The 14558-nt window shown below is 34.7% G+C and overlaps 1 protein-coding gene across 2 annotated transcripts; it reads right to left on the bottom strand.

The window, feature by feature from the left end:
- Nucleotides 1-2845: 2845 nt before the first annotated feature.
- LOC147069647 (alpha-tocopherol transfer protein-like) lies at nucleotides 2846-14558 on the bottom strand. Of its 2 annotated transcripts, none has more exons than XM_085950391.1 (8): nucleotides 14397-14558; nucleotides 8325-8452; nucleotides 7552-7708; nucleotides 6932-7076; nucleotides 6172-6279; nucleotides 4329-4545; nucleotides 3267-3680; nucleotides 2846-3031 (listed from the first exon to the last, which is right to left on the bottom strand). In XM_085950391.1, exons 2-7 carry the CDS (start codon nucleotides 8443-8445, stop codon nucleotides 3529-3531), a joined length of 900 nt encoding a protein of 299 aa, XP_085806517.1. In that variant the 5' UTR covers nucleotides 8446-8452; nucleotides 14397-14558; the 3' UTR covers nucleotides 2846-3031; nucleotides 3267-3528. The 2 variants fall into 2 exon arrangements, with proteins under 2 accessions (XP_085806517.1, XP_085806518.1); XM_085950392.1 differs by lacking the exon at nucleotides 14397-14558 and adding an exon at nucleotides 13176-13432 and having other exon boundaries at nucleotides 2847-3031.

The raw sequence follows: 14558 nt of genomic DNA on the forward strand, positions 1-14558 counted from the left end.
CATATTAATGGGATCTATTTTAATGGTAGAACTCACGGTAATGGTTAGCGGACGAATTTAGAGAACTCGTCCAGAGCATCTATTCTGTACACAAGAATGCTATCGGCGGTTAGCGAGGGTAGTTTATCATATTTTTGTATCGAGTTTTTATAATTATTACAATAAGTTAGCCGTCTAAATGGTCAAAACTGTCTAACTCGCTCTAAAAGTTAGCACATCCAAGAGAAGTGCTGTTAAAACATAGCAGATATTGTAAAAAATACAACTAACTTATTGTAAAAATAAAAATATAATACCTCAATACAAAATATGAAAAACTACCCTCGATAGCCGATGGTGGCCCATAGCAGTATTGTGTATAGAATAGATGCGCTGGGCTCAAAATGACCAGAGCACACCTCCAGGTTGTGAAATCCCTAAGCTGTCTCGCGGAAAAATGAAACGTTGCATTCCGGTTAAAAGTAATTTAATTCACATACTTTTATAATTAACATATGTATTTTACTATTATAACGTTTTTATTAGGTCGTATTCTTATTTGTCCGGTGGTTGTTTATCCGGTACAAATCTTGCAATCGATTTTTAACTAACTTCCCGACTAACTAGACATTTGAAACTTTTATAATATTTATCAGAACATGATGCCAATGCATTTTTTAATATTTTTAGCCATCTTTAAGTAGAATTGAATTCATTTTCAGTTAGTTCTGTTTTGTATGAAAAGTTATTTCGGAAGAAATCCGTAATCCAATCCACTATTATTGGTTGCTAGGTGTCTGGAGTCCTAGCAACTAAATTATTAATATATACGTGCGTTACTCAATATGAATGTCAAAATGACATTTCATTATTATTTATACAGTACAAAATTTTTTGATAGTTTAAGCTAGTCAAGTCAAGTTTATATGATTCAACAGAAAATTTAAAAATGTTGTAAGAATATAAAAAGTTGTTTTTATCTTGTAATTATTTCATTTATTTTTTATAACACATATAAAAATAGATAGTATGTTAGTATTTTCGAAAAATATTCCGTGTGGATCCGAGTTGAGCCATGAGGAAAAAAACTGACAACTTTAAGTTCTTTGCAATATGTGATCAGATATAATATAGGTAGGTACACACTACACAGTAAGAATAACATTGTAATTCTATGATTTTTTTTATTTTTTAAATATTTTATAATACATTACATGATACATGCTATACTCTACTATTGGATGTAATTTTAAAGCTCATTTGAAATAGTATATACACTAGGTTTTTATGGGTCTAGAACGATTTGGCGCCGGGACAACTGGACGCCATGAAATTCAAAAATAAATAGACGTTAGGCACTTATAGGTACTTTAAAAAAATATATTTAATATTATTATTTATATTTAAATTATTATATTATGATTTAATAGTTGGTGAGAATTTAAATATGCAAACGTAAATAATCATTTAATCGTGCATAAATGTTTAATGGCTCAAATAGACTCTATGACGATCGGTCATATAAATGCCGAAAAAACTTTCTTATGTTGGCGTCCTGTGTCACAGAGTGTAAATACGATGTCATAGCTGTCATATAATATGTATGTATAATATGTCGGAATGGAATAGATATTATCATAAACACTAAATCGCTCTTAGCATATATGCGCCCGATCGTCATATGGTCTATTTGAACCTTAAATTCCAACGAAAAAAGAGTTTTTTATTTTATATAAAGCTTTAGGCATGCTAATTCTCAATTCGCAATAAAAAAAACATTATGTTAACAGTGAAATGAATTAAAATTACTAAGTAGTAGATAGAAACTGATTAAAATTCCTCGTCTACGTTCTGTATAAGTGTCTACGACAGTGCGGCGTCCAATTATCCTGGCGTTCAGTTGTCCCATTCCCGTTTTTATCACTAATTTAATTAAGTATTAACCTATTATCTACATTTATGTACCTACATGAATACAATATTATACTTACATAAATATTTTTGCAATAATAATTACATGTTAGGGTCGAGACACACCAGGTGAAAAACGGGATTCATATCTATAAAAAAGCACGACTCTTGATACTCGTACTATTAGAAATAAGAACAAAAATAAAATGTTAATAATTACTATTTTAACTAAAAAGTATAGCTTGTGTGCCTACACAGATTTGAGGTTATCTTAAAAGATTTATTTTACGAGGGAGAGCTCCAGAGCTCTGGATATAAATACAACCATATCTTTTTTTAGCCAACGGTGGGATTTGAAGTCACCACCACCGGCACCACCCATATCTTCGGAAGCGCGCGTACTCCACTAGGACGTCGAAGGAAAATTGTTTGAATACGACAGTCTGATTGTAGTCTAGTCCGTATACACTTATTCGCTATCGACCTCGCTTTGCAGCTGGCGTATATCAACCCTTTAACTTTATTATAGTGCTACCAAAATCAGGGTTGCGCTAAGGGAAACTGCTTACCGAGTGCCAATCCAAAATAGCCGTCCCCCATAAGAAATATGAAAGAAATCAAACAAAAAAATCATATATTAATGAAAAAATATGACATAGTTTGCCTATTAAATAAGCCCATAACCAGAGCTTCAAACCGGAACAGAATCGAATACCCGAAAATTCGACATTTTTTCCGGTTTCCGGAACCGATCTGATATATTATATTTTTTAACGAAAAAAAATAACGGTTCGAAGCTCTGCCTATAACATTCTGTATTATATAGTGATTTGAAACGATCGTTATGTATCCTTGAAGCATGACAACACATATTTAATGACATGGAAGAAAATTGCGCCACAGGCAACTTTTTTTACTATTTATGAAATAAATTCATATGACAAATTGTTTTTCTTAAAATGTTTTATCTTTATGGTTCAGTTAATTCGATGGCGTAATTTGTCCTTTTACGTACCTACTTATAATTATATTTTTGCAGAAACATAATATTTATATAATCTGCTCAGATTCTTCGATTTGCCGCCCTTAATCAGTAAGCAACGAACGTAGATATTTCATATCGATGGTCTAATATTGACACCTCGTATCTGACATTCAATATTTTTGATAGGAGTAGTTAAAATGTTATACAAAAACTATTAAGTAAATGATATTAAATGAAAACAAAAATACGCTTAGTGCAAAAATAATTTAGTTCATTTTTAATATACTTAATGGAATTTTTGTTTTTATTTAATATCATTTAATAGTTTTTGAATAAGATTTTAACTACTATAAAAATATTGAATTTCAGGTACGAGGTGTCAATGTTAGACAATCGATATTATATTTCACCGTAAGATTTAGTTTATATAGTTGAATAACATGTATTTTTTTTTTTTTAATAAAATCACTAAACTTGATTTTTCGACTTTATTTACCGCCCCCTGGATCCTGCCGCCCGGGCGTTTCGCATACCTAATACCCTTGGCGCCCCTGATCACAATCACAGACGTAATTTACAGGATAATAAATTACGGGAGATCACTAGGTTAATCACTTTGTTTGACATTAAATGTTTGAATAACGAATTATAATTCAGTCGATATCTAATTTTCTGAATGAACCATCCACTCCAAAAATTTCAACAGCGTTCTTCGCCTTTCCTCGCCGCAGGGCTTCGTTCACGCGTTCACGCTCTTCTTCCATGAAGAACTTGGCGTTTGCATTGATTTTGCTGATAATTTGTTCTGAAAAAAAAGGAAAAAAAACATAAATTGATTTCAAATAGGTACTTACCAATATTGGTAAGTTGTGTTTGCTCTTCGAAAGAAAAGTCCAATAATAATTATTATTTTGTTTAAGTATTTTTTATTATTTAAAAAAAGTCTTATCTAATAAATATGTTTGATTCTTATTTTTGTTTTATTTTATTAATATATATTTCTTCTTTGTTTTGTATAATAAAAAACTCGGTTGTGCGGCCCGGTAGGAAATCTCATTTTTAGAATCCGGCCCGGCTGCTGAAAAGGTTGGCCACCCATGCTTTAAACGAACATTGTTAGTTAGCAAAATCTGCCAAAATCACCAGAACAACAATGAGGTCACCTCACGTTGTAGGTATCGCACCGTTACAGAGATGGTGATCGTTCAAAATATTCTGCAAAATTATGAAACCATAAATTAAATTTGTCGTCGTGACAGTATGCGACGTGCATCTCAATATAATCACAACTTAATCGATAATCACAATGCATTAGAATATTTTTAATAATATCTTCTTTTCTTCGACATTTTGACTCCAGGGATTATGATTTAGAGTGTTAGGGAGTATGAGATGGTTTGATGGATCGATGTGTTGGAGATGTCTGATATTATATAATATATTATATACATACCCCTTTGTATTTTAACACTCGGAGATGCTCCTCCGAAGTCAGCAGGCATAATCCTCTGTGGTATAAAGCGATATAAGGAATCCATCCCGTCTGCGTGGATGTGGAGCATCTGCATCAGTTCGCTCTTCATTAAGGGCTTCATCATCGCCACCATTTTATCCATGACCGGCACCACGTTGATGAAGTGGAGGCCTTTCAGACGAACCGGCATGGCTTCCTAAAGTAAATAAAATAAATGAGTGCGTGTCAAGAAGCGACATAAATGAAATTGTAAACGCAGAACAACGTCTTTGTATTTGGTAAGACAGGTCGCCACCTTATCACGGTGTTTATTTGGGGGTGATGATGTTTCAGGAGAAAGACTGGTTGGAGGTTGCTCGAGTGAATCGAGGAGCGAGAATTTATTGCTGCGTACACAGTATACAAGTGGAACAAGAATAAATAACGCAGGAGAGATGTTAGCGATCCGAGGCTCGGTGGAAGTGAGTACTATGCGGTGAGATCTGCTCAGTCCGAGTCATAATTATAGAGTGTACTACTACGATTATTGCTATATCCCATCAACTGTGACTAAATTACGACAAGCTATTCTTTATTTAGGTCGAAATTGGGTATTATGCTGACCGTCGCATGATTGCAACTTCGCGGCGTTTTACTGACAAGGACTGGGATTGTCGACCCTCATCGAAGTATGTCACACCTGCAAAATGTACTGACCGTAAATGAGGTGATGTGCGATACTTGTGTAACTGATTATCGCGTTGTTGTAATTACGCTGACAAGGCCAGGGGTTGTTGACCGTCACAGTACTATGGTGAAAATGTCATGATGATAGTACCTATTGTAGTATTTATATTAGAGATCATAAGATTAGTTTTGCCGTTTGGGTGATTTTCAAGGATCATTCGGCCACCAACCGTCGTTTTTATTAACACCATTATTGTGTTATTAATACTGATACTTGCAAGTATCAATACTCTATTTAGATCATGGGTGGCCAACCCGCGGCTCACTGGGTGTCAACTTGTGGCCCGTGGAGCAGTGAGAAAATAAAAATAATAATAAATCAAATGCTACCGCTAGACGTGCTAATTTCGCAAATTGGGATAAAATATTGGCTCAAGATTTAAAAAAACACCGTGTGCTTTTTGCTGCATTTGCAACGCCATTCTCCGTAGACGTAAATTTATTACCGGGAAATTTACAAATGGAACATTGTGAAACATGCTCTAATGATGACTTCGCTATTTGGAAACACTTACACGTGTGAATAGCTTTTTAGTCGGATGAAGCATATCAAATCTCGAGTGAGAATACGAATCACTGATGTCCATTTGGAAAACTGTTTGCATGTAGGAACAACCTCACTCAATCGATATCGATATATTGATGCACTTAGTTCTGCCACACAAAATCAAACTTCTCACTAAAATTTCTTATTTTTATATTATTTTGTTTATTTTTTATTATTTAAAAAAGTCTAATCTAATAAATATGTTTGATTCTCATTTATGTTTTATTTTATTAATATATATTTCTTTTTTGTTTTGTATAATAAAAAAATCGGTTGTGCGGCCCGGAAGGAAATCTCATTTTTAGAATCTGGCCCAGCCGCTGAAAAGGTTGGCCACCCATGATTTAGACAGTATGACGGCTCTAGTTGCATCGTATTATAGTGCGGGCAGGTGAGACAAACTGATTTGTTTCACCTGTCGAAACGGAAGATTGCCGAAAATTCCCTGCCACAAGCATTAAAATATAGATTTTCCATATTATACTATGCACTCTTGAGAGATTGGTTGTGTTCTTTTATAATTAATAATTTACTTATTAATGAACTCACCTGAAGATAGTAGAAAAATTTTTTCATGCTCATAATACTCAGTCTCCCCAAATGTCCGAACGATACGCCCGTCAAATCAAACACAATTACAGTTCCATGTTGGCTACCCTGAAAGAAAATTATAACAGTTGTCATTACTCACTAGTATCATTAATCTAATAATACCAGAGCCATCTGTCTTGCTAGGTCTTGCAGACAGCTTAGCGTCCTAATGACATGGTGGAGGATTTTAATATAATTAATCAAAAAAAATATATGTAAAGCATGGCGCTGTAGTTTTCCTTCTGAGACAAACTTTCACTCACCTCAGACAGTTTTAAATTTTACTGATTTATCAATTTTCCGATTTTGCAATGACAGTTCATATTTGATTTTGCTTTTTATAATGAACCTAACAGACCCGTTGGAGGGTTCTTATTTTGATACAATCGCAACACGCTTGAAACACAAAACTTTCGTGTACTGCTAATATTAACTTTTGGACTTATCAGGGCTCGAAACGGACCGTCTGTCTCGTGGAAAGTAATATTTAAAAGTCTAAGCTAGGTAAGCAATATAACAAAAATTGAACATACACGTTTTTATTTTATTAAAATACACATGCGATTGGATAAATATCTTAATATTTTCGGACAAATATCGAGCGCTCCGGTTCGTAAAATTATTAATTTAGAGCGCTGGAACTTATCAATATTTGGAAATGGACACTTTAAAAATAAGTTAATTACAATTTTGAATACAATAAAGGTTATTGACTCACCATTTCATGTAGTAACATGTCTTCAATGTGTATAAAATACTTCAAAGCATCAGTGTAATTATATTTTGAAGGTTCTGTCTCATTCAAAACAATGTAAATTACTTTATCTCCACTATCCGTTAGCTCCGGTAAAGGAAAACAGGTTCTGAAAAGAAAAAGGTTTTTAAATAATACAGAGTTATTTATAATTAGCACTAACAAACAACCCTCGTGGCTCCGGACGAATTGGAGGTGGGATCGAAGTAGATAAGGGGTGGAATGTTTTTGTTAGCGGACTCGGGATGAACACTGTTTAGGTAAAACTAATTTATTGATGCATAATATAATGTATTGTCACTGCCCTGAATATACGGGAAATAGGCGAAAAGGCTTTTTGAGTAGGAAAAAAAAGTTGCAGATTATCGCTTATTTTTTTTTATATTATAGAATAAATATTGCACCCTACGCATAAATCATGCTTGATTTTATAGTGAAAAGTGAGCTAGGGCGATTCGGCGCCGCGCCATCGACTCGACGTCAGGACAACTTGGCGACGGGACAACTGGACGACGGAATATTACAATTAGGTAGGTAGTCTAGATTATATTATAATATTTAATAATAAATCAAATGCAACATACACCACTTGTGTTGTATTCGCTATGGTTGGATGCGAAGGATCCCTGTTACTGAAGAATTCTGGCACATGTGTCCTCAGAGTATAGTAGTTTTCAATTGTCTGTTTTGTTCTCTCTGTGCTGAAGTAGCAGCTGTGTAGAAAGATGGCGATATTTAAATCTGGAAGACAAGTTACTATTTATTTTTTATATATTTTATTTCTATGCTTTACTTTCACAGTTTTTAAAATTTATTCAAAGGCTCAAATGCCGTGTGTGAATCGAATATAAAGAATTTGGGGATCTTTATCTGTGGACTATACTAGGTACTCTAGGTAGTATAAAACATGTAGGTATATGCCAAGATTACAATTACATAAATTAATATATTAACACTATCTCTTTTCTCTTATTGGTCGTTTCCTAATGACTGAAGGATCGTGGCCACCTTGTAATCCAATCATCTTCATTGCGACTAAAACTCTCCACCTGTCACGATTATCTGCTTCTGTCAGGGCAGAGTGAAGGCTGCTTACAGTAAGCTACTTCCCTTGGTAACTCTCTTCCGGTTATCTGGGTGAATAATAAAGTCTAAAACACTGCAGAGTGCATTGTCAAGATCTGTTTCTTTTATCTGTACTCTGGAGTTTATAAATGATTGACTGGTTCGTCATGTGCCCTGTTCAAGAAATACAAAGCATTCGGCGCCAGTTGGGGAATACTGTTCTCTCATAATGTTGTCGAGATTTTCTGGTTTTTATACAGTATAATATGATGTGAATTATGTACAATAGTACCGGATATTTTTGGGAGATGGGGTTGCTGGATTGTCCACCCTCTAATGTAATCCATGGCAGCGCTCGTTAGCTCTGGATGCTTCTTGAATTCATCATTTACAGACGCTGGGATGAGTTCCATGTTTTCGCTGAAATTTGCAATAAATAATAAATATAATTAGATTCATTTTGACTTAAAAACATATTCATAAATTGTGTCTCGGATATGTTGACGACGTTGATGTAGTGGCAAGATCAGAACCAATCCTAAAATGGAGTAGTTGCTGTACTGGAAGAAGCTGCCAAAGAAATAGGACTCCAGTCAATCAAGTTGCGATAATATGGTACATGCCTGAGGGAGGGGATTCTTTCAATGCATTTTATTTATAATTTTACGAACCGGAACGCTCGATAATTTTACAAAAAATATTAATATATCTAATTCTATGTGTATTTTATAAAAATAAGTGTCTTAGATTTTATGGCCTTATTTTTTCCACGAGACGGACCACAAATTTGGGGATTTTATAAACCGGAACGGCGCTCCAGTGCGCTCCGGTCCAGTTCGAGACCTGAAATATACGCATTCGAAATGTGGTTTGGAACTGACGAAGAAAGACTATGCACACACATATACATTAGTCTAGTGCAAGGACTGGAAGTTGAGCATCTCACCAGTATTTTTAGCTTCAGGTTTTTTTTTCTTTGCTGGAATCAAAGCGTGGACTGCTTGGGTATAGGTAATTTACGCGTAAAAGTGAGTGGGTCAACGGGGAAAGCGTCGAACCGGGTTTAAAACGGAAGTCGGTGGGAATTATGCGCTTTTTAGGCCATCCGCTCACGTGAATACTCAAAAAAGACGAGACTGAAACTCCAGTATCTACCTAATGTATTTCATTGGCGGCTCTCTCAGTCCTCCGCGACCGAAACCGAAGAGACACGACATGCTAGTCTCCCAGTCTCTCAGTTTCCAGTCACCCATAAAACAGTGGTACCAATAGCGGTAGATTCGATGAAAATCATATTTTCTAACCAAAAATTGGTACTATTAATGGATATTCCCGTAAAAATATTACGGGAAAAGCTTAGAATTAAGTAAGAAAGACAATGTGTTTGACAGTTTGAGGTTATGAGATTATTAGGTTTCAGTATCGCCGTCTGCGAATCATCAGTCACTGGCCAGTTTATGAGTCCCATCACCAACCAGCTCGTCAGATTTTAGTTTCTGCGTAAGCGGATGGCCTCATACTCCACAATATCTACGCATCGTGTGCGGACCTTACATGTAAAAATAATATGGGAAATACAGTCTATCTATAGCATGCCGTGATAGTCACCACCGGTGGATGTGGTTAGTGGACATGTCAGAGTGTCCACTACCATGGGCAATGCGTGTCGATGAATAACTAGAGAAGTGGAGTCGAGCCGCGACCCTCAGCCATGAACAACGACTCGCGCATTAAATCTCTGAATCCAAGTATCATTTTTAAATCACACCCGCAAACCACCTCTTAATAATTAGGTACCGGTCTCTTCTCCACAGTGGGCGAAATATTAGGAAGTATATTTAACGGTTTTCAAATTATATAATATTACAAAAAAAACTGTTTTGTAAACATGATGGCGTCACAAATATGTCTTTTTTTTGTGTCTGACATTGAATATATTAGGTATCAGTATTATTGAATGGAATTTAAAATCAATTTGCATACATATTTAATAGTATGCGATTTTGTGAGCTTCAACAATTTTTTACCACGCTTTTCTTAGCTCGTATTCTTGTTTGTCCGGTGGTTGTTTATCCAGTAAAAATCTTGCAATCGATTTTTAACTAACTTCCCGACTAGCTACACATACGAAACCTTTAGAATAGGTATATCAGAACACGATGCCAATGAATTCTTTTAATACGTTTAGTCATCTTTAAGTAGAATTGAATTCATTTTCAGTTAATTCTGTTTTGTATGAAAAGTTATTTCGGAAGAAATCCGTAAAAAGTAAAATACTATTATTGGTTGCAACTAAATTATTAATATATACCTACGTGTGTTACTATAGAAATCAAAATGACATTTCAGTATTCTATATTTGTTCGTTTGTTGCAAAATAGCAAAAAATGATTTGTTGACAATTGCCTTATTTGTCCTAAATTATTAAATTTAGTACATAGAATTGTCAAGTTTATATGATTCAACAGAAAATGTAAAAATGTGGCTTATAAAAAGTTCTTTTTATCTTGTAATTATGTAATAATTAATCACTATGCAAATAAATTAGTCATTAAACACACTTGACGACTGATAAGGGAGAGATTGTTAGAAACGAAACGATACTTAATTCACGGGGATGCTGTTAAATTTAATGTTGGCAAGTCGATATGTTAAGTACCTATTTTGAGTTAGGTAATGCTCAATAATTATTATGTGTACATATTCAATAGGGATCTACACATAGAACAGATAATAAATAGAATTCCGATAGGCTATAATTATGACAATACAGTAAATTTTGACGTATGGTTTTGAATGTGTGAGTATCCAACGAAAATGAACCACGCATTATAGACATGCAATAGCGTGTGTAATAAACCAATATTAAATGAGCGTCAATGCATAAACCGAGCGCAGTTGTCAGTATTAGATATTAGTGGATATTACGATATTCGACAGAATCGACGTGACGTCGGTTAGTAATTAAAGTAATACCTACCTAGTTTGACTTAAAATACGAAAGCCGATCGCCAATAGTACAGTAGCTCAATTTAGAAAACGCTTAAGAGAGCGTATTATAAGAGCCATTAGTTAAAATTTGTCGAAATTAAGTATGGTGCCTCCAGATTAGCAGATTTTGTTTTTTTACGAGAAATGGATGTCAGCCACTTGCTCAACCTATTAGGTCCATAGCCTGACTCACACACAAATTGAAAACAATATGTGTACTTGCCATACCCAGGATTCGAACCTGGGACCCACGGCATTATAGTCCAACGCTTAAGCCGCGCGGCCACTCTGTGGAGGCCCATATGATTCTATTACGATCGGACATGGTCGAAAAAAAAAGTATGGTACCTTTAGGATAGTGGTCTACGTGCATGGGCGCGATACCCGAGAGATGCATGTTCGATTTCTGCGGGGTGTCTTACTTTTTTCAAAAACGTTTTTTTCTATTGGTTATAATAATATATTCTCTCAGAAATGTTTTCAAAATTATGTATGTTAACAAGTTATTGTCTAAGCCTAAGGACTCTAAGGGCATAATCTATTATATGATACCTATATTATAATTACCTTCTAATAAAGCCAGTTTAAATATAAAACTTGTTTATATGAAGTTGCAGTGGCGGCTGGACGACTTACTATGTGGTGGGGTCTAGCCATTAATTACTAAATATACATACCTGCCCAGTGGCGCATCTAGGATTTAATATTGGGGGGGAGGGGGCAAGGAGGAGAATGTAAATTAGTCCCATAGGATCTTTTTCTTCTTCACAGCCTAATTTCTCGTTTATCGGCCTTTTGTCTATTGCACTTGTCTATTATCGGTGTGCCTACACCATTGTCCCCACATCCCGAAACGGGCCCTCAGGCTAGGATATTTGGCGGGCCCCCTACCTACCGTTAAGATTAAAGGCAGTGTGAAACACTACATTAACGTTTTTCAAATTGTATTTTAGTTCAAATTAAGGATACTCATACAGTGAATTATTGGCGATTTTTAATACATCTACTTTAATGATGGAGCTGTCGAGAATCGATACATAATAATCAAAAAATATATTGCACAATTATATAATTGAAAATGTTCATGGCCATGAAGTATAATAGCGCCGCAGGCGACTTTTTTTTACTATTAAAGCTGATTTATGATGTGTGTTTATCTCACTTATCTGGTCAACCCAACACGCCGTGCCCCCCCAACCCGGGCCCCCAGGCTAGAGCCCAGTCAGCCCTCCCCAGCCATGAGCTACACTACTCCGGAATTCGGGTGGACACCGAAAATTTTTTGACAGTTCCATTAGGGATTGGGTTTCTAAAAAAACCTGACATTAGTGTTTCGAAATTTTTGTGTTAGAAATTAAAATCTAAGATTTTTTTCTAAAAAGGGTGCTGGAGAATTACAAATCATTTTTTTGCTGTGTTTTTATTTGTCTAAGCCCAAAGGTATAGTTTATCGGCTTTCAATTTCAATGTTTAAAATCATTCTGATAATTTTGGGGGGTGTCAGGGCCCCTTGGCCCCCTCCTGGGTGCGCCACTGTACCTGCCTACTTTATCATATTATACATTATATTTATTACTTTATTAATGAGAAAATAAGTAATTATTCAGAATAAATAATAATATGGTTAACTGAGTCGTTACTAATTCTTATTCACATCTAATTTATACAACGAGATTTGTACCGCGGCGACGGGATGAAACTGAGCAAGTTTTCTTAATATATGCAACGGTGTCACCGTGAAATAGGGCATATTTAATGTAATTAATTATTTTAATACCGCACAATCATCAATATGCTATTCTCTATTAAATTGCGACGGATTTAGATGGATAAAATAAATTAAATAGTTCATTTTAATCGTGTAATTAAGTAGGTATATTATGATAATGATAAAACTATAGGGTGTATTTTTGACATATTAATGATGTGGGGATGGTCCCTACGAACCCTTGAGATAGAGCCGCCTCTGTGAAGTTGATCCCGACGATCCATACCAACAGACTTGGGAGAACTTGAAGAAATTGTGTACGCAACTAATCTGCATGAATTTAGCTATCCTATATATGGTAAACCAATATTATAAATTGAATTTATTTGATTTCTGGTTAAAATACGTAATTACATTACAGCTGTCAGACTTGTTTAACTTTACCTGTGGGAGCAGATCCACTATACACAAATCACTATTCACTTGTTACTCCAATATCGGCTTCTTATTAGTGATTGTTAACATTCTATCCAATTATCCATCATAGCCTTTAATCTCATACAATGCGGAGATTAATCGCATGCCAAATAATGCTTTCTCACTCGTACTAATTATAATTATGTTTACGTTGTGACCTTCGTTCTTAAATAATATTATTGTTACATACACCAACCATACGATAAAATCGATTCGCTTGGTATGAATAAAATTACGATAACGTCTCAAATCAGTGTTGCCAACCGTACTATAATTATAGTATTTGTACTATAATTTTGGTCCGCGTACTATGTACGATATAAAACAGGTATAGTACGCCCAAAAATACTATAATTTTGAATATTTTGAAAAAAATATGTAAAAAGTACTATCAATTCGATATTTCCGTTCTATAAATTGGTGCAAAGTACTATAATTTCGCAATATAAGAAGATTTGGAGAACTTGGAAAAGAATTGCTTGAAAAACGTAAGAAAATCCCTCGACTTTGGTTTAAAATGAAATTTCTTGAGTTCTTCTGTAAGCATTTTTGATGGCAAGAGGTACCTAAGTAAAAAGTGGTCTCGGAGTTTCTCAAATTATCCGTTATTTTTTTTTTTGTGAGAAACAAAAAACCTATACATTTTCAACAGATGACAACGCGTACTATATTTTTTCCGCAAATACTATAATTTTGAGGGAATGGGACAACTGGACGCCAGGACAATTGGACGCCGCACTGCCGTAGACACGTATACAGAACGTAGACGAAGAATTTAATCAGTTTCTATCTACTACTTAGTAGTTTTAATTCATTTTACTCTTAACATAACTGTTTACCGTGCCTAAGGCTTTATATAAAAATAAAAAACTCTTTTTTCGTTGGAACTTAAACATATGCACGATTAAATCATTATTTACGTATGCATATTTAAATTCTCACCAAATATTAAATCATAATATAATAATCTAAATATAAATAATATTATTAAATATTTTTTTAAAGTACCTGTAAGTACCTAACGTCTATTTATTTTTGAATTGCGTGGCGTCCAGTTGTCCCGGCGCCAAATCGTCCTAGACCCAATTTTGGAGGCTCTGTACTATAATTCCACTTTGAAAAGATGGCAACACTGCCGTCTCATGAGTTTCTGTTTAAAATATTAGAAAATTGGTAACGGTTACTCACGTGTGTTCGTATATTGTCCAGAAACTTTATAATTCAACCAACTTATAATGTTCTCAATAAAGTCATTTTGTGAACGATGTCATTTGTGTGCATAAACAAGATTGACAATGACAACTTAAACGAATTCACTGTACATCCAGTCGCAGATGTTGATTGCTGACT

Source organism: Rhyacophila brunnea, unplaced genomic scaffold, assembly GCF_057557595.1.
Source record: "Rhyacophila brunnea isolate RB1 unplaced genomic scaffold, BYU_Rbru_1.0 scaffold_23, whole genome shotgun sequence".
Taxonomy (NCBI): Eukaryota; Metazoa; Arthropoda; class Insecta; order Trichoptera; family Rhyacophilidae; genus Rhyacophila; species Rhyacophila brunnea.

Coding starts and splice junctions, on each gene's coding strand:
- LOC147069647 (XM_085950391.1), bottom strand. CDS start 8,445: ATGGAACTCATCCCAGCGTCTGTAAATGATGAATTCAAGAAGCATCCA. Junction 7,709..8,324: donor CCATCTCCCAAAAATATCCG/GTACTATTGTAC, acceptor CTTGTCTTCCAG/ATTTAAATATCGCCATCTTT. Junction 3,681..4,328: donor GAGTGTTAAAATACAAAGGG/GTATGTATATAA, acceptor CTTTTTTTTCAG/AACAAATTATCAGCAAAATC.